Source organism: Acipenser ruthenus, chromosome 34 (assembly GCF_902713425.1).
Source record: "Acipenser ruthenus chromosome 34, fAciRut3.2 maternal haplotype, whole genome shotgun sequence".
Lineage (NCBI taxonomy): Eukaryota > Metazoa > Chordata > Actinopteri > Acipenseriformes > Acipenseridae > Acipenser > Acipenser ruthenus.
This window is the reverse complement of record NC_081222.1, coordinates 12,843,950-12,869,926: the sequence shown is the minus strand read 5'-3', so window position 1 is coordinate 12,869,926 and position 25,977 is coordinate 12,843,950. Positions and strand designations below refer to the sequence as shown.

General features: G+C 44.6%; 1 protein-coding gene across 4 annotated transcripts; it reads right to left on the bottom strand.

Annotated features, from left to right (window-relative positions):
• Positions 1 to 2,292: 2,292 nt before the first annotated feature.
• LOC117409826 (adhesion G protein-coupled receptor E1) lies at positions 2,293 to 20,625 on the bottom strand. Of its 4 annotated transcripts, XM_059007011.1 has the most exons (20): positions 20,119 to 20,622; positions 17,671 to 17,712; positions 17,214 to 17,375; positions 16,367 to 16,516; positions 15,051 to 15,200; positions 13,187 to 13,306; positions 12,397 to 12,540; positions 11,519 to 11,553; positions 11,071 to 11,166; positions 10,489 to 10,636; positions 10,015 to 10,131; positions 9,376 to 9,575; positions 8,902 to 9,072; positions 8,129 to 8,323; positions 6,827 to 7,044; positions 5,969 to 6,035; positions 5,502 to 5,593; positions 4,810 to 4,978; positions 4,543 to 4,635; positions 2,294 to 4,246 (listed from the first exon to the last, which is right to left on the bottom strand). In XM_059007011.1, exons 1-20 carry the CDS (start codon positions 20,147 to 20,149, stop codon positions 4,205 to 4,207), a joined length of 2,442 nt encoding a protein of 813 aa, XP_058862994.1. In that variant the 5' UTR covers positions 20,150 to 20,622; the 3' UTR covers positions 2,294 to 4,204. The 4 variants fall into 4 exon arrangements, with proteins under 4 accessions (XP_058862996.1, XP_058862994.1, XP_058862995.1 ...); XM_059007013.1 differs by lacking the exon at positions 15,051 to 15,200 and having other exon boundaries at positions 2,293 to 4,246; positions 20,119 to 20,625; XM_059007012.1 differs by lacking the exon at positions 13,187 to 13,306 and having other exon boundaries at positions 20,119 to 20,614.
• Between the last annotated feature and the right edge of the window lie 5,352 nt (positions 20,626 to 25,977).

The window sequence follows — 25,977 nt, the reverse complement described above, 5'->3', positions numbered from 1 at the left end:
TCTTGTTCTCTCACTCTGTCTCGCTCTTTCTCTCTCTGTTCTCGCTCTCTCCGTCTCTCTCTCTCTCTTTCTCTCTTTAAAACGCTGTACCACGCTTTCCCTGTACTTTATTACACTTTGCTATGCTTTTACTATGGGACTCTTTTAGAAGGGTTACCCCAGTCAGATTGCTAAAAGGGCAGACCTCTTGTTTTTTTGTGATTTCTAAGACATTAATTTGCTGTGTAGGGTCTTTCTGAATAAAACCCACAGTAACTTAAACTTGAACATATACAGTGTCTCAATTCTGGGGTCTCAATATGATGTGAAAAAGCGGAGGAAGATGAATATTCATGTACTTCATATTCATATTTCTTCTGGGTTGATTAAGGCATTCATATCGGTCTCTTCTAGTTTCACACTGATCATTCATCACGTGTCTACTGGGGGTGTGTTAAGTAGCTGAGTGGCTCAGAGAATTTCCCCCGCGCTCAGATCACTGCTGGGGTCTGAGCTGCTCAGGGGGAGCAGGACTGAGCGTTTCACAGGCTTCAGATTTCATCTTGTTAAAGAAAACGTAATGCAACGAAACATTAACATAATGTAAAAAAAAAGTTCACTTCACACAACCCCCCCCCCCCTTTCTAATGTACGTGTTTTCATTATTCATTTCTGATTGTGCTGGTAGGATATTTTGTCTAGCGGATGAAGCTTCGTAACGCGATGGTCCCCGAGGGAAAATAAGTGCATGATAAGAATGTATTCATTTATTCAGCGTCTCATTGAGATGTAATCATCCGTGTCCTCTGCCTGGTATTCCACACAGCTAGCTCGCTACATTACCATTCTGTTTGCCTCCTCAAGTCCCTCCATGTCGCAGGGGGAGCAGCAGGGCTCCACAACCCCAGCCAGCTTGTTTGTTAAGTGGAGTATGATGCTGTGAGTTCATCAGCTCCCTGCATAGCAGCAATGTTCAAGAAAGAGAGAAAGAAAGAATGAAAAGCTGGGTTACCTGCTCAGTCTACATCAGTGGCGTTTATTGAAAGGAGCTTTTAAAGGTGTTACTGTACTAATGTTTATCTAACGAGGCCAGCTTTATTTTATTAGCTGATGCATATTAACTATGAACACAACATGAAAACTAGTTACTGTGTTAGTAAGCTAGGTGTTAACAGTAATAAACTTACAATTTGACCATTTGTTCATGAGCCAGTGACTTTTCGAAGAGGCTTTTTATTTGCAAAGAGAGCTTCATTTGATCACCTTTTACCTTCTAAGCCACGGCTGGATTTTTCTTTGAGTATTTTACAGCACCCTGGATTGCAACCCCCATTTATGTTTCAGAGGTTTTACAATCTAATGTGATTCCCCAGTGCTGTAAAATGCTCTGTAACATGAATATACATGTAATTGCACTGTAATACCAATGTAATTACATTGCAATATGTGTTTAATTGCCGTGTAATTACATTGTTGTAACCGTGTAATTGCAATGCTTCTGCTCCTGCAGGCTAACTACTGTGCAGTCACATAGACATGACATTGTGTAATGACATGGTAAACAGTTATTACCATATTATTAAGTATGCCCTATAATTAAAAGTGCTACCAAATGTTTGAAAGCAGATGTGGTTTCTTATGGTATATTAGATGTGGTTTATTATGCTATGTTATATGTGGTTTATTATGCTATGTTATATGTGGTTTATTATGGTTTATTAGATGTGGTTTCTTATGGTATATTAGATGTGGGTTATTATGTTATATTATCTTTTTCATGTTTTACCTGCTGCACTAGTCTAGGACTTCCTTTCTCTCTCAAAGCAATCCCAATTTTTCACAGCATTGTTGGCAAGCAACACCATTCTACCACAGGCTCCTAGCCTTCCATCAGTGCGTCTGGATCAACAACTGCATGCAAGCCCGTCATTTCAGTCCTGAGATCTACTCGAGGAAAATAAAACGTCAGAGCCGGCTGTTTTTTTTAATAGCTTTTGATAATCATGACTGAAGACAACTTTGACACCTCAATCGACTGTCCTTTTCTGTCAGAATTTAGCGTGCAACATTTTGGCATGTGTGTTGAGACACTGCTGCTTGAAACTTGGTAAGGCGTTACTTAAGTAACTCCACCCCCCCACCCCCCCCTCACTCGGGTCACTGCTGGGGTCTGCTCTGCAGCTCTGAGCTGCTCAGGGGGAGCAGGACTGAGCTGCTGGTAAGTTGCTGCTCTGAGCGGATCTTTGACATTTTCTTGTCGGTCTTTTCTTCATTGTGCAGAATCCTCGCTTCAGGCTCCCAGGATTTGACAACAAACACAATCACGAACATTTAGGGGTTTTTATTTTTTATTCACACGCGCATATCTTACAAGCACGTATTAAAACATTTAAAAAAAAATCATATTAACAAGCTTAACAGCACCTATACAATCTGAAAACATTTTAAATAAACAGAACGTCATAACCAAACGTTCAAGAATCATCCTTGTGAAAAAGTATTAACATCTGTTGTCTGTACACTGCAAGTTAACCAATAATTAACCAATTATTTTTTAAGCTCAGCTCACCGCTACCACCCCTGCGCTGACTCGGGAGGGTGAAGGCGAACACACACTGTCCTCCGAAGCGTGTGCCGTCAGCTGACCGCTTTTTTTCACACTGCGGACTCGCCGTGCAGCCGCCTCAGAGCTACAGCGTCGGAGGACAACGCAGCTCTGGGCAGCTTACAGGCAGGCGCCCGGCCAGACTACAGGGGTCGCTGGTGCGCGGTGAGCCAAGGATACCCTGGCCAACCTAAGCCCACCCGCCACTCCAGGGCGCTCGGCCAATTGTGCACCGCCCCCTGGGAGCTCCCGTCCACGGTCGGCAAAAGGAATAGCCTGGATTCGAACTCGCGACATCCTGACTATAGAGCGCATCCTGCACTCCACGTGGAGCGCCTTTACTGGATGCGCCACTCGGGAGCCCCCTTATTTTTTAATTAATTCCACATTTACAAAGCTTTTGTTAATACTGTTAGAACACATTCTCTTAACGATATCCAAGCAGAGGAGAGAATGTTTTAATTGACGCTGAGCCCTGTGGAAGTGTCCTGTAATGATAATCTAAGGCATGGAATCTGTACTGTGGGTCAAAGAGTATCACTCTTCCAGGCAAACAGTACGCTTCCTCCTTTCCTTTACTCTAAAAGATGTGCACCCAGGCTTTCCAATCCAGCTTTCTATCAGCATGAGCATCACATTCGAATCTTTGCTTCTGAGCTTATCTCTTTATTTCTAATTTCGGGCAATGCAGGATTTCTGTAAAACGCTAAACAGCACGTAAAAAAATATCTATAATCAGCAACATCCTGGTACTTATTCACACATGCTCCGATTTCATTTCGACCGCTGGAGTGTACCTGACCTACAGCAAAGGAAGTGGTTAGGTGTTGGGACGCAGCAGCGCGTTTCTATGTTGCTGTGTTTGAAATATACGGCCCTAATTACTGAAATGAAAGAAGGTCAAAGAAAGTCTATTTTTAGGACTAATACACAGCTTGAGATTCCGGTGTCACCTGCAAAGAGAACACATGAACTACCTTGTACAGAGTCCGGTCCAGTCCATTCAGTACCATGTGAATAATTCATTATTCTAGTAGGATAAAGCTGCTGTCTGTGGAACACACTGTAGGGTGGATCCAGTTTAACTTTACCAGCTTCACACAGTCACTCAGACAGGCCCTCGCAGCCACAGCAAACTGAAGCATAAGAACACTGTGTTATATAAAATTTAAAAAAATAAAAAAATGAATGTATAATACAGCTCTGAAAAACATAGCTTTTTATGGAAGTGTAAAAATATAAAAAGTAATAACCAGAAAAAAATGTGCAAAGCTTTTGGGGTTTTTTTTTTCTCTTCCCCTTTTAAAAAAAAAAAAAGTACACAAACAGCGGAGTCAAGCAACTGTGTGTGCGAATCTGCTGCAGCCCCACGAATCCATGATAAACCAGTCCTGTGGAAGCAAACCAGCTTCAATCTCCAGTCCTGGTCGAATCCAGCATCACAGCATTCCAAATGACAAGAGGAGAGACGAGGTTGCCCCCTAGGGGCCAGGGGCGTCAGCAGCGACAGGAAAGCGTCCTTGGGTAATCCCAGCAGCATCTGTAAAGAGGTGGCTTTAGCGCCCTCTTGTGTTCACAGCAGAGCGAAGCAGCAGACAGTCGTCTCAGGAACTGAAGCCTCTACATCTGGGACTCCCCCGTGTCTTGCTGGCTCTTCATCCCCTACAGGACGACACAGAGCAGTGAGGAACAGCATCCCCTCTCTAGCACTCTCCAGGGGACTCCTACTGCACAGCAGCTTTACCCATTCCAGGTTTTAACACAAGCTCGATTAGACTCAGAGCGTACAGGTGACAAGTTCAGGTATGTCTTATTAAACTCATCGTAAAAACCAGGAATGGTTCAAACTGTTATGCAGTGGGAGTTATGAAATTGAACATCTTGCTTTCCCCCGCTCCCCTCCTCCACCCCTCTCTTGCTCTGCCCGGCTCCCTTCCTCCACCCCTCCCTCAGTGTACCTGTGAGCTGGCAGACTGGCTGGTGCTGCTGAACTCAGAGTACTTCTTGGAGCTGCACACAGTGGAGAGCAGGTTCCTGTAGTCATCCCGGACCTGGACAGGGCGTGCAACACATCATGAGTCAAGTAGACTAGCTAATGCCTTCATCAGTGTGAAACTAGAAGAGACTGAGTCTGCAGACAGAGGTTTGGGCTCATGGCTTCATCAGTGTGAAACTAGAAGAGACTGAGTCTGCAGACAGAGGTTTGGACGGCGCTCCCAGCTCACCTGTTTGCAGAGCAGGCAGTGCATGATGAAGATGAAGACTCCCTGGAAGCTGTTGAGCACAGTGAAGATGTAGGACATGGCGAGGCTGCGCGAGTCAAACTGGAAGCAGCCAAATATCCACATGAGACCCAGGATACAGAGCTGAGCCACTGCAGTGCTGGTGAACACCCTGCGCACAACCAATACAAACCAGGAGCGTTACTGGAGAGACTGGGGATTGTACCAGCGGCACACACTGTATCGAAACAACAACGTTCAATATACAGCTGTGACCTAAAGTGTTGCATCACCCTACGTAACTAATTGTGCCTCATAAAGTCCAGTGAAACCTGCTGAATAATGTGAACATATTGAATTACACACCGCTTTGTAGCTTTCCATCTGCTTAACGAAAAAACTGACAAATTGAAAAATGTGACATTTCGAAATCTAACATGACATACTGTACTACTATTATGAATTCCGGTAGACTTTTTTTTGCAATATCATTTTGTAGTTTCTTTGATTACATGATGTTTAATAAAATATATTTTCAGAGAGTTTTATTTTTTTGAATGACTCTCTCAATTCTAGGTGAGGCACAGCTTTTGGTCACAGCTGTAGAATGATAGCGGAACAAAAGAGTTAACTCCACGTTTCCCTTCATTCACAATCCCCACAAAGGACAGGAGGAGGAGACGATGTTCACTTACTGGATTTTCTTCAGGGTCGACAGGTCAGGGTTCACACTGCTGAACTTCTCAGCTAGTTTCCAAATCGTGATCACGAAAAACAAGATGTTAAACTGGGAAAAACAGGGATAAGGACACACAGTTAAATCTGGGGGTGTATCGCAATAGATGAGTTATTTAACAGTGTCTAATGTATTATACCTATTTAATAAGATTGCAAACATGCTGTTTTGCTATGACAGTTTGCTGTTATGCAGTTTAGCACTGGATTCTGTTACATTCACATTTAAAATGATGACAGTCATTATCATTGTATTTATTGATTTAAAAGGGGAATGCACACGTGAAGCAGAGTTGCTGGCTTTGTGGAGAGACTCATTTCCAGCCAGTCTCTGAATGCTTCAGTGCAGGTTGGGATGTACAGCGTTGCCTGTGCTGGTCATCATTTGGCTCCCCTGGATAAGGTGGGATCAGTCCGGGGTACTCACCAGTATAATCACACAGACTGGGCCAAAGAAGCTCCATATGAAACCATTATCAAGAGATAGCCAGCAGCTGCAATGAGGCAGAGAGAGAGAGAGAGATAGGTGGGGTTAATACTGGTCTAGACTGTGAGGATTGTCCAGTACTAAAGATTATCAGCTACCCAGGTAGCCTCCGTGGAGCACTAAGACAGCTTGGGACAGTCCAGGATTTTCAACTCACATCGCAATGCATTCTGGTACGTTTCACCTGTCTCAGGTACCTTTCACAGCAGGACTACACTTACCAGAATGCATTGGGGTGTGAGTTGAAAAGCCTGGACTGTCCCAAACTGTCACAGAGTCTTATGGCAGCCCTACTATTATAGGAATGGTATTTTTAAACATGAAGTAAAATGGATATGTGTTAAAGACATGGCTCCAGGTTCAAACAATGCGTTGTTCATTTTCACGGGAAAACACCTTTAATGAAACATAACTGAAAAAAACAGTTTTGCATCACCTATAAATTTTAGGATTGAGATATAAGTAAAAAAAAAAAAAAAAACTATATAATATATAACTATAATTTAGGTCTTTTAAATCAAAGAAAGTACAAAATTAAATCACAAAAGTCTACCAGAAGCTGTAATACTAGGTCACTATTTCATGTTAGATTCCAAAATGTCACGTTTCAATATTTGTTAAGTTTTTTCATTAAGTATATGGAAAACTACAAAGCGGTGTGTAATTCAAAATGCAAACCTAACATCATTCAGCAGGTTTCATTGGACTTTATGAAGCAACATTAGTTCATTCTCTAGGGTGATGCGAAACTTTTGTCCAGAGCTGTAGAACACGTCTGTGCAGCACAGAGATACTCACTAGCGCTCTGTGCCGTATCCCTGTCTGTTTGCTGCCGCAGAGATGCCCACGATGAGCGCAGGGATGCCGTAGCCGAACAAGAACATGTAGCGTCGGGGCAGCGTGGCGTTGAACACCGTCACCACCATGCGGTACAGCTGGATCCCCTCCAGACACATCCAGGTGAACACAGCCAGGAAGAAGAAGTGAAGCAGGCCAGCAACCAGAGCACAGCCCCCCTGAGAGAGAGGAGCAGAGACACACCGTCACCACTCTGAGAGAGAGGAGCAGAGACACACCCCGTCACCACTCTGAGAGAGAGGAGCAGAGACACACCCCGTCACCACTCTGAGAGGAGCAGAGACACACCCCGTCACCACTCAGAGAGAGGAGCAGAGACACACCCTGTCACCACTCAGAGAGAGAGGAGCAGAGACACACCCCGTCACCACTCAGAGAGAGAGGAGCAGAGACACACCCCGTCACCACTCTGAGAGAGAGGAGCAGAGACACACCCCGTCACCACTCAGAGAGAGAGGAGCAGAGACACACCCCGTCACCACTCTGAGAGAGAGGAGCAGAGACACACCCCGTCACCACTCAGAGAGAGAGGAGCAGAGACACACCCCGTCACCACTCAGAGAGAGAGGAGCAGAGACACACCCCGTCACCACTCAGAGAGAGAGGAGCAGAGACACACCCCGTCACCACTCTGAGAGAGAGGAGCAGAGACACACCCCGTCACCACTCAGAGAGAGAGGAGCAGAGACACACCCCGTCACCACTCAGAGAGGAGCAGAGACACACCCCGTCACCACTCAGAGAGGAGCAGAGACACACCCCGTCACCACTCTGAGAGAGAGGAGCAGAGACACACCCCGTCACCACTCTGAGAGGAGCAGAGACACACCCCGTCACCACTCTGAGAGAGAGGAGCAGAGACACACCCCGTCACCACTCTGAGAGAGAGGAGCAGAGACACAGATAGAGGGCGCTCTAGCACAATGTATAGCTGATCAGACAGTATGTTACAGATAGAGGGCGCTCTAGCACAATGTATAGCTGATCCCTGCAGTATGTTACAGATAGAGGGCGCTCTAGCACAGTGTATAGCTGATCCCTGGCAGTATGTTACAGATAGAGGGCGCTCTAGCACAGTGTATAGCTGATCCCTGGCAGTATGTTACAGATAGAGGGCGCTCTAGCACAGTGTATAGCTGATCCCTGGCAGTATGTTACAGATAGAGGGTGCTCTAGCACAGTGTATAGCTGATCCCTGGCAGTATGTTACAGATGGGCGGATCTCTGGATCCCTGGCAGTACCTTGTTGCTGGTGCTGCTGATTCCTGCCAGGAAAACCAGGTCTGCTATGAAGAGGCTGATGCACAGGTGCAGGTGAATGGTGCTGCGAGTTCCCTTGACAGAGCGGCAGCAGCTGAAGGTCAGGATGCTGAGGATCAGGCAGATCAGAGACAGACCCAGCCCCACCCAGGTGATCAGCTGCAGCTCAAATGTGTCCTGAGAGAGAGGGGGGGGGGGGAGGAGGAGGGGAGCAGGGTTAACAAACACACACTGCACTCCCTCCTGGGAGCAGGGTTAACAAACACACACTGCACTCCCTCCAGGGAGCAGGGTTAACAAACACATACACTGCACACTCTCCAGGGAGCAGGGTTAACACACACACACACACTGCACACTGCACTCCCTCCAGGGAGCAGGGTTAACACACACACACACACACACACTGCACACTGCACTCCCTCCAGGGAGCAGGGTTAACAAACACACACACTGCACACTGCACTCCCTCCAGGGAGCAGGGTTAACAAACACACACACTGCACACTGCACTCCCTCCTGGGTCCTGCAACTCACACATTCCCAAAGACTTGGGGATCTCCCAATAGAATGAACTAATGTAGCTTCATAAAGGTTGAATGTACTGTATTGTATTGTATTGTACTATACTGTATTGTATTATGTTGTACTGTATTGTACTGTACTGTGTTGTATTGTATTCTGTTGTACTGTACTGTGTTGGGTTGTGTACCTCAGGCAGCGTGCGTCAGTGTTTTCTGGTGCTGGTTGAATACCTGGATCTCGTACAGAGCCATGAGCACGGCGAAGCTGCTCAGGTGGTAGCAGCGGCAAACGGTGTGGGTCCGATTGGCACCGACAGTTTCACAGCCGTCTTTGGACCAGGAGCCTCCAGAGCTGTCGTTCTTCCAGTAAACACACACGGCTGCGTGGCTGCTGTCGTTCAGCTGTGCAGAAGCAATGAGAAGGGAAGCACTTTGAGTGGAAGGGCCTGTCAACATGCAGCTTGTCGCTTTCATCTGCGGCTACTGAACTACAGGGAGCCCACACAATCCGATAGACACCGCCGGAGTAAAACTGACCTACAGCACAGGATGTGATGACACCACAGAGCAGAGGTGAATTCAGAATCATTTAAAATCCTTTACAAACAGCAGTGCAAAGCGACTCGAGCAACAGCAATGGTCAATACGATTCCAGGGGCATGAAGCCCCTGTTGGGTCCCAGTTGCCCGAGCGCTCAGGGCTGACCTGCAGGTGTGAGAAGGTGAAGTCCACAGGGATGGAGAGCCGCTCTGGCACGGCGTTGCTGATTGCTGCGCTCACGACCTTGGAGTTGAGCTGCACGGAGGTGAGGGTGTGGTTCTCTCGCGCCAGGGCGTCTTCATCGAAGGAGTGGTTCAGGGATTTCTCCAGGTTGTAATAGGAGATGAGAGCGGACGCGGCAAAGCCTGAAAAACACAAGGGCGACACTTCTCAGCAAAACACGCATCGAATGTCAGAACTGGAGCATGTGATCGCTCGATTCTGAATCATGAGCTGATCTGTCAACTTACAGTTACAGCCAAAGGGTTAGCATCACCCGAGAGAATGAACTAATGTTGCTTTATAAACTGGAATGAAACCTGCTGAATAATGTTCACATATTGAATTACACACTGCTTTATAGTCTTCCATATACAATTCAATATCGGAGCAGATAACAGTGTCAGTGATAGTTACATGCTGAACTACTGTTGTGGCTTCCGGTAGACTTTTGCGATCTCATGTTGTAGTTTCTTTGATTACATGATGTTAAATAAAATATCTAAATCATGTTCATATAGTTTTTTTTTTTTTGTGTGTGTGTGTCTGTTAAAAGTGAGACCGAGGCAGAGGGGAGAGAATTACCTGAGCTGTTCTCCCCTGCCACTGTGCTCCAGTCAGTGCTCAGAGTCACGTTTCCTGACCCCAGGGTGACTGGACCTTGGGGTGACGCAGTGAAGCGGGAAAGCCGGATCTCTACTCCTGCAAGAAGGGGGGGGCACGTTCTCTTCATTACAATATATCAGTATATCTGTATCTCTATAGCTACATAGGGAAAGTGTGTTTGAAAACAAACAGTGGAGGTATATAGGCTTTGGATATAGTTTGTTTTCTTTACTTTCCCTTGGCAAAGGCATGATAAACATACCGATATATATACACACATGCACACATATATATGAAAGACATAGATGTATGAAAATAACAAGGCAGAGCTGTCAAAATGTTTTGGGTAAAAGAGCCACAATGATAACTACATACAATATATATATATATATATATATATATATATATATATAGGTGAGTGCTCCGTGCTCAGTGAGGAGGAGGGTCCTGTACCTAACGCTGTTCCGTTTATTTGGGTTTGTTCTTTATCCAGCAACAACGCGGCCCTCATGACCGCGTCCTCCACAATCTGAAAGAACTTGGAGATCTTGGCCTTGTGCAGAGGACCAGCGAGCAGCAGGTCAGTGATCCTGAGAAGATCCTGCTTGGGAGAGGAACCAACGCATGAGAGGAGAGCTGAGCAAGACTTCAGCATCCATCGTGTCATCTCTCTACCCTGAGAGGAGAGCTGAGCAAGACTTCAGCATCCATCGTGTCATCTCTCTACCCTGAGAGGAGAGCTGAGCAAGACTTCAGCATCCATCGTGTCATCTCTCTACCCTGAGAGGAGAGCTGAGCAAGACTTCAGCATCCATCGTGTCATCTCTCTACCCTGAGAGGAGAGCTGAGCAAGACTTCAGCATCCATCGTGTCATCTCTCTACCCTGAGAGGAGAGCTGAGCAAGACTTCAGCATCCATCGTGTCATCTCTCTACCCTGAGAGGAGAGCTGAGCAAGACTTCAGCATCCATCGTGTCATCTCTCTACTCTGAGTTATGGTCCTATAGTTTAAGAAAAAAAAACACAAATCTGTACCTGTAAAAATTGTTTGCCATCAGGGGATCCCTGGTCACTTTGCTGTAAACACGTTTCTCTCAGTATTCTCTGGATTTTTCCCAAGGGAGCTGATGACTAAAATAGAGAAGACATTGTTTTTCAGCTGTGGAATGCAAGCCCTGTCTGCAAGATTGGCGCAATGTTTCTGCAGGGGTGCGTGTTCATGCAGGGGTGCGTGTGCACAACATTTAGAAGTTTTTTTACTCTATGGCACATGCATTTGGACTCAACAGGGATGGAAAGAAGACTCCCATTGCACAGCAGTTTGATCCATTCCTGGTTTTACTATGAGTTTAATAAGACACACCTGAGCTTGTTACCTCTACACATTGTGGCTAATCAAGCTAAGTGCTGTGCAATCGGTCTTCTCTCCATCCTTGTACAAGGTATTGGAAGAGCGTGTTTTTTGTTTTTTTTAAAAACATACCTCATTTTCAGCAGGGCCTTCAGAACAACTCAGCTCTGAAACAGTAACAGAATAAAGTGTTAGACAAAGCCAAAAAGCAAGTGGAGGCTGGGGAGGAGGCTGGGGAGGAGGCTGGGGAGGTGGGGAGGAATATGCCGAGGAGGAGTAGGAGGAGGCTGGGGAGGAGAAGGCTGAGGAGGCTGCTGAGGAGCAGGAGGATGAGGCTGAGGAGGAGGATGCTGGGGAGGAGGAGGAGGCTGAGAAGGAGGAGGCTGAGGATGCTGGGGAGGAGGAGGCTGGGGAGGGAGAGGCTGGGGAGGCTGAGAAGGAGGAGGCTGAGGAGGAGGAGGCTGAGGAGGAGGAGGCAAGCTCTGGTGCACAGCCGGGACATAATGGATTAAGGGAAGATATAAATCCCTTCCTTGCTGATCACTGGACGTGTTGTTTATTGAAGGACAAATAGATACTAGCTATTCGACTGACGATTGATCTGGTATTGGAAGCGCTTAAATAATCTTGATGTTTATGTGATTTGATCGAAGGTTACAGTGAGTTCGCTGCCAGAACCACCGCTTTGCTTAACAGATTTTGAGAAAAGTACAGACACAATGACAAAAAGATGCCAAGCTGTTACTAATGCCAAAGGTGGCCAGACTAAATATCAGCATTGAAGACACTTTCAGACATCGCTGTGTTTTTAGTTTTGAATTTAAGATGAGTTTCCAAAAATGAATCATTTCTGTAATAAATGAACCGTTGTTTTTTTTTTGTTTTTTTGTCAATAAATGACCAATCTTGAGGTGTTCCGATACATGTTCACGTTACGTTACTGTACGTGTCTGCCTGAGGATCATGTGCCACAATAAGGGTTTGAAGTCCTGTCCCTTATTAATACCTACCAATGCACTTTGAGAAATTGGGGACCCATTTGATTCCAGTACTGGGGAAGGTTCCAGTTTCGCACAGGCACTGGTAGCCCCCCATCTTGTTGGTACAATTAACAGGAGAACAGATATGGGGTGTTTCTGAGCACTCGTCAATGTCTGAAAGAAAACATGACCTCTGTTAATCCAGGATTCAAGTCCTAATCATGGCTTTAAACTACAGCTGTGGCCAAAAGTTTTGCATCACCTAGAATTTTAGGATTGAGATCTTTTATTTAACATCATGTAATCAACGAAACTACAAAATGATATCGCAAAAGTCTACAGGAAGCGATAACAGTAGTCCAGCAGTATCTTAGATTTTCAAATTTTATGGGAAACTACAAAGCGATGTGCAATTCAATGTGTTAACGTAATATTATTCAGCAGGTTTCATCAGACTTTATGAAGCCAGATGAGTTCATTCTATAGGGGGATGATGCAACACTTTTGAAACAAAACAACAGAACCAGTGACTGAGACCAAGGGGGTGGTGTCACACAGCTCCACATGCTAGCTTTAGCTGGGTTGTTGCCGTTTGGTACTTTGTTGAGTAACACTGAGATATTGGGACATGCAGTGATGCTCTGGCAAGGCTTCTCAGTTCGCTTGTCTTTCTGGACAGCAAGATGGGTTTTGTAAGAGGCTGACACCTAGTCCCACATCAAACCAAACTCAATTTAAGAGACCAGAACACCATGTTAAACACTGCTTTGTAATGCAAGTATCGTAGTCCATCAGTCTCTCTTCCAGGTAGAGCTCTCACCTTCACACATGCTTACGTTCTTACGGTAACTGAACCCTTGGAAACAGGTACAATTGAAGCTGCCTTCAGTGTTAATGCAGGTTCCATTCTGACCACAAGCAGACACACACTCATCGGTATCTGAAAAGATACAAACGCCAGCGTTAACTAGCGCTGCACGTCTACCGGGACACAGCGGAGGCTTCCTGAGGAAACGCACTGCACAGTTAAATGCCTTTGAAGCTACAGCTCTGGCCAAACGTTTTGCATCACCCTACAGAATGAACTCATTTTGCTTTAGAAAGCCGAATGAAACCTGTTGAATCATGGCACCTTAACATATTGAATTACACACCCCTGTGTAGTCTTCCAGGTACTCATCAAAAAACGGACACATTAAAAAATGTGACATTTCTAACTCTAACCTATACGTACTACTAGTACGGCTTCCGGTACACTTTTGCGATATCATTTTGTAGTTTCTTTGATTACATGATGTGAAATAAAAGATTTATATTATGTTCATATAGTTTTTTTGTTTTGGGGTTTTTTTTTTTAAATTATGTCTCAATCCTAGGGAATGCAAACATTCTGGCCAGAGCTGTGGGGTCAACTACAGCAGCCTAATGTATTCTCAGTGACATGCCTAACAGGGGGGTTAAGTGAGTTTGGTCCACTTGCTTGGGCTAACGTTAGTACTGTACAACTGAAGTGTAATTTGAATGGCAAATCAAGGATTTTGGATACCCCAGTTAAGAGAGACAAATTCAAACTGTATTCAGCCACCCCTGCATGTCATTATTATTATTAATAATAATAATATAAGGAATAATGCAAATCCAGCTGTGCACAATGAGGCTGCGTTTCTAGAGATGTTTTCTGGTAACACGACAGTGTTATTTGAACAGTTTGGGTGTGTATTATTTGTTATAATACATGGTGACGTAACAGATTGCAATTGCAGAAGTAGCAAGCTTTATTTAACAATTGAAGAAGTCTTGAGACTAGTTCAGTATTTTCTTTTATATTACTATATTTTTGGGCGGGTGCGGTGGGGGCGGGGGCCTAGGAATCAGAGTAGAAAGTTTGCTTTGCTCGTTTGGAGGGTGGAGTTGGAGGATTCCTCGTCACTCAAGAGCCTCTGCTTTCTGAGGGCCACCGGTCTACACTGCCCAACATCCTATAGAGGGAATGTGGCTGAATCAGCGTTCTCCAAAACTCAGAAAGTTGATCATTTTCGCTGTCACTTTCATTCCTATCCGTCTCCTCATCCATTATTCATTCTTATCCATTCTTTCGGGATGCTTTAGAACACTGCTCACCATTTCGTTCAATTCTACAAATTTTACAAATTGAAAAATGATCAGAAAATGGGAAGAAACCTAGATCCGCTGTGCGCAATGCTGCGCTCTCCATTGCAATACATGTGGCTCTGTGTACTTGCGCACATCGATTACTCTTCAGTGGATTAGGCTACAAACAAAGTCGAGGTATGACTGGGAAGCTTGTGACCTCCCCTACAACGTGATCAGGGAGACTTCACCATCAAACAGACTGTTGTAAGGCCAGAGGAGCGAAACGCACAGCTACTCGATCAGAGTTGTTTTGAACTGTGATGGACTCGACACATTGAGACGGGGATATCTCAGCGGTGAAATGACGGATTCAGAAAATTCCTTCGCTGTTTGACGGTAGGAAAACAACATTTCTGATATTGTCAGCTTTTTTTGCTCTTTTGCTTTTGTAGTAATATTACAGATGATTTATGATATATGATGTGTAATTGCAGTACCATGTTCCGCCCGCAGGACAGGGCGATGTAAGAGGTTAAATGGTTTGTCCAAACCTGGGTGGAATCTGTATGCATAACAATCTACCCCAGTACCTGTACAGTTGCTTTGTCCGGCCGTGAAGTTCTCCTGCCCAGAACTGGACCTGAAGCCTGCCTTGCAGGAGCAGCTGTAGCTTCCAATTGTGTTCCGACACCAAGCATTCCGGCCACAGAGGGCGCTGTTCTCTTCACACTCATTTATATCTACAGAAAAACGAGAGGAAGAAAACATTCTTTTTTCAAAGCCCCGTGAAGCGAGTTCTCATCATTTTAGTATTTTCATATTATCCAACGACGAGAGATCTCGTCAAAGCGTGACATTGCTGGAAGCAGTAGTTGTGTGAAATGAATACATTTAAAGATCTGAGGCACACAAACTCTTTTTTTTGGTTCACGTGGGGTAGAGATGGTGCAGATTCACAGCACACTCTCATTCAAAACACACGTGCCTTTGTGTGATTTGATTTATCAGTCTGCTTTTGAAAAATGCGACGATGACAAAGTACAACCCTTTTAAATGTATAAAACGCATTTTAGAAAGCCTCTCTCCAATAGATTATTTTATTTTATTTCTATTTTTGTTTTGTAACCTACATCTATTGGGTCAATTGCAGCAACCTCATTTATTCTAACTGATGTGCCCAACAGATGGATTAAGTCTGATGCACCTGCTGGGGCTAACGTTAGAACCATTGCAGCGTGACAAATGCTCATTAACTCACTGAGATCCTCAGTTAAACTAGATCAAGTTTAGTACCAACCGCAGCAGACTAAAGCAGACCCTTGCGGTCAAAAAAAAAGATCCACATTAAGTGGATTAAGGCAGTCCTGTGAAGTTAGAGACTATACTTGCTTGCTTGCTGTGATTCGCCCCCTCTTATCAATATCTCCATGCAGATCTGTTTACTAGAAGTTACACACATGAACGCTGTCTATGTATTTGTTCCTTATGCTTGTGTTTCTCGTGGTACACTGTCAGGGGAGTTTGACTCAAAGAATCAGAACACAGGCTCTCCTTTGCTCTATTTTATAATACAGTTAGCCTATAGCAATACTGTATCCTGTGTTGAGTCTAGAGGTATTGGGAACAGAACAGATGGTGTAGTTTCACTAAGATGTATCTTTGACTGGGAATCGGAGTAGAAAATTCGCTTGGCTCGTTTGGAGGGTGGAGTTGGATGATTCCTTGTCACTCAAGAGCCTCTGTTTTCTGAGGACCATCGGTCTACACTGCCTAACATCCTATAGAGGGAATGCGGCTGTAACGAATAAAAGGTATCCAATTTATAAATGTTTCAATATATTGTGTAGATTAAAGGATTTGTCCAAACCTGGGTGGAATCTGTATGCATAACAATCTACCCCAGTACCTGTACAGTTGCTTTGTCCGGCCATGAAGTTCTCCTGCCCAGAACTGGACCTGAAGCCTGCCTTGCAGGAGCAGCTGTAGTTTCCAATTGTGTTTTGACACCAAGCGTTCTGGCCACAGAGGGTGCTGTTATCTCTACACTCATTTATTTCTACAGAAAAACAAGAGGAAGAAAACATTCTTTTTTCAAAGCCCTGTGAAGTGAGTTCTCATCATTTTAGTATTTTCATATTACCCAACGACGAGAGATCTCGTCAAAGCGTGACATTGCTGGAAGCAGTAGTTGTGTGAAATGAATACATTTAAAGATCTGAGTCACACAAACTCTTTTTCTGGTTCACGTGGGGTAGAGATGGTGCAGATTCACAGCACGCTCTCATTCAAAACACACGTGCCTTTGTGTGATTTGATTTTTCAGTCTGCTTTTGAAAAATGCGACGATGACAAAGTACAACACTTATAAATGTATAACATGTTTTAAATTTGTAAACAAAAAGGTAGCGGATCTTCTCATTAAGGAAGAGGGAGAGCGAATCTGAGACTAATCTGAGGAGCGCGAGCGCTACGGTTTTTAGGGTTTTGCTACATATCGTTACAGCACATTTTCATCAGTCAATTCATGGAACAGGAAAGAGTTTGATTTGATTTTATGTTATGTATATTGATTGATATTATGTTTTATTTTTCAACACTTTTGAAAACTGTATATAATTCTCGCCTGCCAGACACACAGGTACCGGATCTGGCACAAATCAACCCGATAATAATAATAATAATAATAATAATAATAATAATAATAATAATAACAACTTGTTGGTAGTTGTGATTCCAGATTCCAGTGCTCTTACCTTTACAGAATGTGTCTTTATCTGTATCTGTAAAATTGTGTTTCCCTGTTGATCTGTACCCTGGCACGCACTGACAGTAGAAACTCTCCAGTGTATCGAAGCACGTTGAATTTTCAGGACACACGGCTACGGGATCAGCACACTCATTTCTACCTGAAGAATCTGAAGAATTAAAACATCAATTCTGAAATGCACAAACACACGCCGGCCCACACAGCTACAGACACAAGTGTTGCATCTCTCTACAATTTTAGGAATGAGACAGAATTTTAAAAAAATAAGAATTTAGATCTTTTATTTAACATTATGTAATCACATGTCCATTTTTTTCCCATTTTTGTCAGTTTTTCGTTAAGTAGATGAAAAACTACAAAGCGGTGTGTAAGTCAATATGGTAACGTGACATTATTCAGCAGGTTACCATCACATGACCCACTAATAAGAGACGAAGACTTACTTGAACACGCCACCTGATCCCAGGCTGCGACAATGCAAATACCTGCAAAGAATTCAAAACAGTAATCACTGACTTCATCCCACGACGTTACTGTTTAAACAGGGCAAGCAGTGACAGCAGCATCTACAATACAGGGTGCAGATCAACTGACCACAGTATACACAGGGTGCAGATCAACGACTGACCACAGTATATACAGGGAGCAGATCAACGACTGACCACAGTATACACAGGGTGCAGATCAACGACTGACCACAGTATACACAGGGTGCAGATCAACGACTGACCACAGTATACACAGGGTGCAGATCAACGACTGACCACAGTATATACAGGGTGCAGATCAACGACTGACCACAGTATATACAGGGTGCAGATCAACGACTGACCACAGTATACACAGGGTGCAGATCAACGACTGACCACAGTATATACAGGGTGCAGATCAACGACTGACCACAGTATACACAGGGTGCAGATCAACGACTGACCACAGTATATACAGGGAGCAGATCAACGACTGACCACAGTATACACAGGGTGCAGATCAACGACTGACCACAGTATATACAGGGAGCAGATCAACGACTGACCACAGTATATACAGGGAGCAGATCAACGACTGACCACAGTATACACAGGGAGCAGATCAACGACTGACCACAGTATACACAGGGTGCAGATCAACAACTGACCACAGTATATACAGGGTGCAGATCAACGACTGACCACAGTATATACAGGGAGCAGATCAACGACTGACCACAGTATATACAGGGAGCAGATCAACGACTGACCACAGTATACACAGGGTGCAGATCAACGACTGACCACAGTATACACAGGGTGCAGATCAACGACTGACCACAGTATACACAGGGAGCAGATCAACGACTGACCACAGTATATACAGGGAGCAGATCAACGACTGACCACAGTATATACAGGGTGCAGATCAACGACTGACCACAGTATATACAGGGTGCAGATCAACGACTGACCACAGTATATACAGGGTGCAGATCAACGACTGACCACAGTATATACAGGGTGCAGATCAACGACTGACCACAGTATATACAGAACCGTACTCTGACCACAACTGTTCTAAATGCTGAAATGCCATCATGTTTCTAAACAGACCTAGCATGAAGAAAATGCATTGCATCTTCTGTGAGAGCTGGAGACACTTTGTTACAATGCAACGTTACTGAGCACAAGACTGCAGTTGAGCACTGATGTGTACCTGAAAAAAACTTTTGTAGTGTTATTATTATTTATTTATTAGCAGACACCCTTATCCAGGGCGACTTACAATTGTTACAAGATATCACATTATTTTTACATACAATTACATTATTTTTTTACACATTATTTTTTACATACAATTCCCCATTTATACAGTTGGGTTTTTACTGGAGCAATCGAGGTAAAGTACCTTGCTCAAGGGTACAGCAGCAGTGTCCCCCACCTGGGATTGAACCCACGACCCTCCAGAGCCCCTAGAGTCCAGAGCCCCTAACCTCTAATCCACACTGCTGCCCTAAATAAAGTAAATATGAAGTGAATAACCTGACACTGCACACGTCCTGCCCTTTAAAACCCTCCAGCTGTGTTTTTGCCTACTTATTTCTGACAATGTTAAAATGTTTAAGAAAAATTCTAAAACACTCAAAGCTATTAAAATGAATATCAACTCCCTAATTTCGTTCAACTGACTGGCGCGTTTTCTGTTCCGTCTTTCCATGGTTTATATTACTTTGTGAAATGTCTGTCAGGTTTTGCATAGTCCCCTAGTAACCCCTAAAATAAACTGCATATAGCCTTTCCGTCGTAAAGCCATCGGGGACGGATAATCCCGTCTGCTTAAGTGGTATTACCAAAATCCCTGCGTTGCAAATGATTTTAACCAGAGGCAGTGAGCGCGGGCGTTCTATTGTCCCTGACTCCTGCATTACATCAGTCTTGTGCCAGTCTCTACGGCATCCGCTCAATTCATTTTGAACCCACAATACTGCACCGATACGAACATATGAAAAGTTACAAACAAGAGGAGGCCACTGGCCGACCATCTAACCTAGTAGCTGATTGATCTCAGAACTTTGTCAAGTCGGGTCTTAAAGGATCCCAGTAATTCAGTCATTTCTATGACTGATAAATATGATCGCTATGAACGTGACGGTAACCAAGTTGTCTGTTTCCATGGGTCAGGCATGTTGCGATTTGTTCAGATTGTAAAACAATGAAGACACATTGCAAGTCAAACTTTCAACATCCGTGGCTGGCTGTGGCGCGCTACAGTTTGTATGGGATATGCGGGTCCAGCGCGGCTCCTGAGGTTTGACAAACTTATGCCAGCTGTCCAGTTTCATTCCTGCCAGGCAGCGTCAGTGTAACACACGAACACGCACACACACAGTTGTTTGAGTAAATACTTTTAGAACTTACCCAGCAGCAGAAGTCGGCAGCTTGCCTGCATGACTGCAGAAATCCCCGTGCGCCCAAAAACCACAGCGCTGAAGAGTCAGCCGCACCCCCACCAGCCCTTTTCAGCAAAAAACACGAACAATTCCCGTATTCTCCAAATCAAGAAAAAGCTGCTTTCAATAACTCCAATACACCATTCACCTGGCACCTTCTCTTCGGCGCAGTATACCACTAACCCGCATACAGTCCAATATAACGGAGGACTCTCCCCGTGTGATAATAAGGCTCACAATAGCGGCTCTGTCTAAGACACGGATTTCCAGTAATATCCCTGGCTGGTTGCGTCTCTCCGCCTCTCTCTCAGCGCACTGAAGCTGGCAAGCAGCGCAACAGCAGTTATTCCGCCGACACGCCCAATGGGTCCTTTTAGAGGAAACTCCCGACAGAGTGGAGCTGTGGGGGAGTTAGAAAAAGCTCGCTCACACTATTTAAAGCTGTGTCAAACAGCTTGGACTGGACGCCTCCCTTATTAAATGTAATGTTTACAAGTTTAAGAATATTGTCACCTCACGAGCCCTTTAAAATATCGGCTTTTTATCCAATGTGCCTCTTTAGAAAGTGTTCTGGGGACAAAAAAAAAACAACATTTAAGGAGGGGTCGCGCGGATCTTTTTGTTTTTCTTCATTTTTTCCATTTGTTTCCATTTCAGTTTTTGCTTCCCTCGGCTAAAATAAAAGTGAAACCGCTTTAAAAAAAAATAGTACTCGTTCTCAATTCTAAAGCTAAATAAAAATATAAATAACTTTTTTTTTTAATTATTATTTTTTTTTTGTTTTCATTCGGGCCTACATTCTTCCTTTGTGTGATTTATAATTAGTTCACACGTTGGGTGACACACAGCCCTCCAGAACCTCTCAAACTGAGACGCCATCTCCTATACAATAAAAAGCCACTCAACAGATGAATTATTAACGTGCACAGCTGTCGTGTTAGATTTAAAATGTCACATTGTTCCATTGCTGTCATTTTTTCGTTAAATATATGGACAACGACAAAGCGGTATGTAATTCATTATTCATCAGGTTTCATTCGACTTTATGAACATGTGTTAATTCTATAGGATGCTGCAACACTGTTGCCCACAGCTGTGCGCTATTCTTGTCTGTTTCCTACATTGTATAGTTTGTGGGACAGTCTGAGTTGACAGTGTAACTCTAGTAATGGCGGTACAGTATTGGAAACGTTGCTCACTGATGACACAGATGTGGGTTGGCCTTTGATTTGTTGCTACGGTAACAGTTCTGATTATAATTAAAAATAGCTGCTGCCAGAGAGATTGGGACCAGCTGGGAGTTTGAACACAGGCTCCTGAAACTTTTTTGAAGCACAGTGCTGTTCCAGTGACTGCCCTCCCCTCCCTTTGCAAGTAGGTTCATTCAGGTCTCAGTGTGGAGAATGGGCAGTAAAGCACCGTGCTGTTCCAGTGACTGCCCTCCCTCCCTCTGCACGCAGGTTCATTCAGGTCTCAGTGTGGAGAATGGGTAGTAAAGCACCGTGCTGTTCCAGTGACTGCCCTCCCTCCCTCTGCACGCAGGTTTATTCAGGTCTCAGTGTGGAGAATGGGTAGTAAAGCACCGTGCTGTTCCAGTGACTGCCCTCCCTCCCTCTGCACGCAGGTTCATTCAGGTCTCAGTGTGGAGAATGGGTAGTAAAGCACCGTGCTGTTCCAGTGACTGCCCTCCCTCCCTCTGCACGCAGGTTTATTCAGGTCTCAGTGTGGAGAATGGGTAGTAAAGCACCGTGCTGTTCCAGTGACTGCCCTCCCTCCCTCTGCACGCAGGTTCATTCAGGTCTCAGTGTGGAGAATGGGTAGTAAAGCACCGTGCTGTTCCAGTGACTGCCCTCCCTCCCTCTGCACGCAGGTTCATTCAGGTCTCAGTGTGGAGAATGGGTAGTAAAGCACCGTGCTGTTCCAGTGACTGCCCTCCCTCCCTCTGCACGCAGGTTCATTCAGGTCTCAGTGTGGAGGGATGAAGAACCAACAGAGAGGTTAGGACAGTCTTTAGCATTGAGAGGATGAGACTCTAGGGGTTTACAGTGGCACCCGATGCATCAGTCACACAATTGCAATTTCACACCCATCAAACCACTTGTTTCATTCGAATGCATCTTGCTAAGGGCCTTGTGTAGCTCTAGTGATTAAGAGTAGCAGAATCTGCAGGTATGTGAGGGGCTGGCTGTCTGTCACACTTGACTACTCCAGAGAGCCGCTTGTCCAGTTTGTAGGAAACTTGGTTCAGCAGGAGCAGTGAGAGTTTCACACCGCGCTTGCGAAAGGGGAAGTAGCTTGGTTAGTTGACGCCTCATGCACAGACGTTATTGCAGTCGGAGTTTTGTGCAAGCAGCCAACTTGCGAAAGAACACAGCGTTCTCCAGTAAGGCAATGGAAGGGCAACCCACTGCTTCACTGAGGCTGGGGCACGGACTGTACCAACAGAACTACCCCAAAACTGAAATCATTTCTATTACACAAAGAGAGAGCACAGGCAGGTTACTTCTCAGTAGAGTAAAATGATTGACTATAGCTGTACACTTTTCAGAACGCACTTGTGCAAGAAATGTAAAAACTACAGTCACTTATTACATTTAGAGTCAAGCACTTAACACAGCTATAGAGAGGTTTCATTAATCAAACTGAAGTGTGGTGTCCAGTGGTCTTCGTACAGCACAGTCCATTCATACAGAAGTGAGGTAACCGCTCCATTTTCGCTGTTTGCAATGACTAAGAAAACCGCTTCAGGAGAACTGGCTTCTATTAGTTTCCCATTTCAGCATTTCCCCTCCCCGCTGCAGACTGCCACGAGGACTCAGATAAAGGCATCAGCGGGTCACCATGGAGGTTTCTAATTCAGTCACTTGGGTTGGAACAAACTGTTGTGAGGCTCACTGTCTGGTTAGATTTGGGGACTGTACACAGAGGGTTACCTTCTGGCCATAGTTTGTTTACTAGGGTTGGTAAAAAAAAAAAAAAAAACCAAAATGGAAGCTACTTGCTTTTTTATTTTCAAATACGTGTCAGTGTTTGTTAGATGAATTACAAGGTTGTAAAGTACATTGAAAACACCCGCCATAACACTGTCAGCAAGGTGGAGCACTTTACGGACTCAGGGTGGAACGAAGAATCACTCTATTATACCCGCAGTGTGCCACTTCAGAGAATAACGGCTCACAGCTCTATAAGGAGACGTGAAATGAGTTTCGATATGTCAGGGATTTCCAGGATCATCTAGTGACAGTTAAATGTTTGCGTGGGCTTCTGATTCAGTGCCGTTTGGTATCAATTAAACCGAAAGACATTGCTTGATTGACTAGAATGTCAACAGCATTAAACTGGGAGACCAGCGTGATTCACTCATCATGACTGAGACCTAACCAGGGGAAAGCCGATGAATGAAACTGATTTAACTTGGATCTCAATACCAGCGCCACTGTAAAGGACTCCTCAGCAACTAACTAGAAGTTCATACACTGTGTGGACATCTGTGGCCAAAGGATTTGCATCACGTAGAACTGTAGGATTGAGACCTCATTTAAAAAACTACGTGAACATAATTGAGATCCTTTATTTAACATCGTGCAATCAAAGAAACTACAAAATGATATCGCAAAAGTAGATGGGGAGTTATAAAATCAGAAATACTATAAGAAATGTAATGAGAAACGTTTCGACTACAAGTCTTCATTGGAGACACTGAGAAAGGACTTCTGGTCAAAACGTTTGTCAGGGAACGCATTTATTTTCTGAGTTGAGCACTACAGAGGTAGGATATAAATCCCTTCCTTGCTGATCATTGGGTGTATTGCTTATCAAGGGATGAATAAGATACTAGCTATTCGATTTGATCTGGCATTGGAAGCTCTTAAAATATGCTTGATGTTTATGCGATTTGATCTAAGGTTAAAGTGAGTTCCCTGCCTGAATCTCTGACGTGTCTGTCCGGTTGCTTGCTGTGCACTTCGCAGGAGTAGGTACTTTGCTTTGGCGCTGACACTGGGAAGCAGGCAGCAGTGGAGTGAGTCATGCTTGGCAATGAAAGAGCAGAGCTAGTGGATGTTTGACGGGTTTAGCAGATTTCCTCTCTGTGACGCAGCAGCCGTTGGGTTGACTTTCAGAGAACTGCTTTTATTGGCATGTCAATATCAGTGGTATTGCCAAAGCAGTTACAAAATAATAAATGAAAAGGAATGATTAAATAAAGAGGTAGGAAAGTAAAACTGAACGCTGAACACAAGTAGACAAAACAAACGACACCTCCCCCCTCCTGTCAGTGCCCCCCCAGTGTGCTCATTGTGTTTCCCTTAGGCTGTGTGTCCCTCCCCAGTAGGACTGCCACTCTCTGTTGGACTGGTCATGTGTGGGAATTATGGGAGAGAAATGTCATTTTTTTTTTAAAGAATAACTTTACTGCCAGTGCCCAGGTCTGACACAACTGCTCTAGCAGTGCCAGGCTCTGCTGCAGCCCCTGCTCTGTGGGTGACAGCAGGACCAGGTCATCTGCATAGAGCAGGAATTGAATTTCTGTGTCGTGTAAAGTAGGACCAGGGACTGCAGACTGATTCAGCACTGTAGCCAGCTCATTGATGTAGGTGTTGAACAGTGCTGGGCTCAGACTGCAGCCCTGTCTCACTCCACGACCCTGTGTGAAGAATTCTGTTCTTCTGTTAGCAATTTTCACACCGCACTTATTTTCTGAATACATCGATTCTATTACGTCATACACTTTACCCCGTTGTGCCAAACTGAATCAAATGCTATATTTTTTAAATCAATAAAACATGCAAATATTTTTCCTGTGTTTGTTCGGTGGACGTGTTTGTTTATTAGGGTGTGCCAGGTGTAAATGTGGTCAGAGGTGCGGTGGTTTGGTAGGAAGCCAATCTGACTCTCTCTCTCTCTCTTTCTCTCTCTCTCTCTCTCTCTCTCTCTCTCTCTCTCTGTCTCTGCCTCCCTCCTTCCACACAGGAGTTCCCCTGCAATTCTTCCAGACAGACTCCACTCCAGACTCCATTTGAAATCAGACCTCAGAGGGGCTCAGTTCGCTTGTATACGTAACATTTATTTCGGTTCAGTGCCAAGAAGCACAGGCAAGCACAGATTGATTTGCAATTGGAAGCGGATGCGTGTTGTGCGGTACATTACCGAAACTGAGCCGACAGAATACTGCAACATCCTCCCTTCTATTTTGGAAGCTAGAAATCAGCCCTTTATTTAGAGACTCTGACATGAGCACGGCCAGGTGCCAGATGAATGTTATTGGTTTGATTTCCGTACAGAATCCCATATTTAAAGAAGGATTGTTTCAGATGTGAACACACTTCCTTTATTAGGAAGTCTAGCCCTCCCCCCTTTGAAAACACATGTAGGAGGCTGTGAGAGGTGTGTCCAGCCACATAGAACCCCTTACAGGGAATACAGATATACTGCGCTGGGCTGGGGATATCGGATAGTTCATTCACTGTGTGCGGTTAGAAAGCTTCTGAGGCCTTCGCTCATTCATTCAGCGTTGTATCACTCGGTGATATGAACACTCAAAGTGGCTGAGCTCTCATTGATATGAACACTCAAAGTGGCTGAGCTCTCATTGATATGAACACTCAAAGTGGCTGAGCTCTCATTGATATGAACACTCAAAGTGGCTGAGCTCTCATTGATATGAACACTCAAAGTGGCTGAGCTCTCATTGATATGAACACTCAAAGTGGCTGAGCTCTCATTGATATGAACACTCAAAGTGGCTGAGCTCTCATTGATATGAACACTCAAAGTGGCTGAGCTCTCATTGATATGAACACTCAAAGTGGCTGAGCTCTCATTGATA

Excerpts from the sequence above, each read along its gene's own strand:
- LOC117409826 (XM_059007011.1), bottom strand. The coding sequence starts at position 20,149 with ATGCAGGCAAGCTGCCGACTTCTGCTGCTGG. Across the intron at positions 12,541-13,186 it reads GAACGTAAGCATGTGTGAAG|ACATTGACGAGTGCTCAGAA; the intron begins GTGAGAGCTCTA and ends GTTTTCTTTCAG. Across the intron at positions 11,167-11,518 it reads AAGGCCCTGCTGAAAATGAG|TCATCAGCTCCCTTGGGAAA; the intron begins GTATGTTTTTAA and ends TCTCTATTTTAG.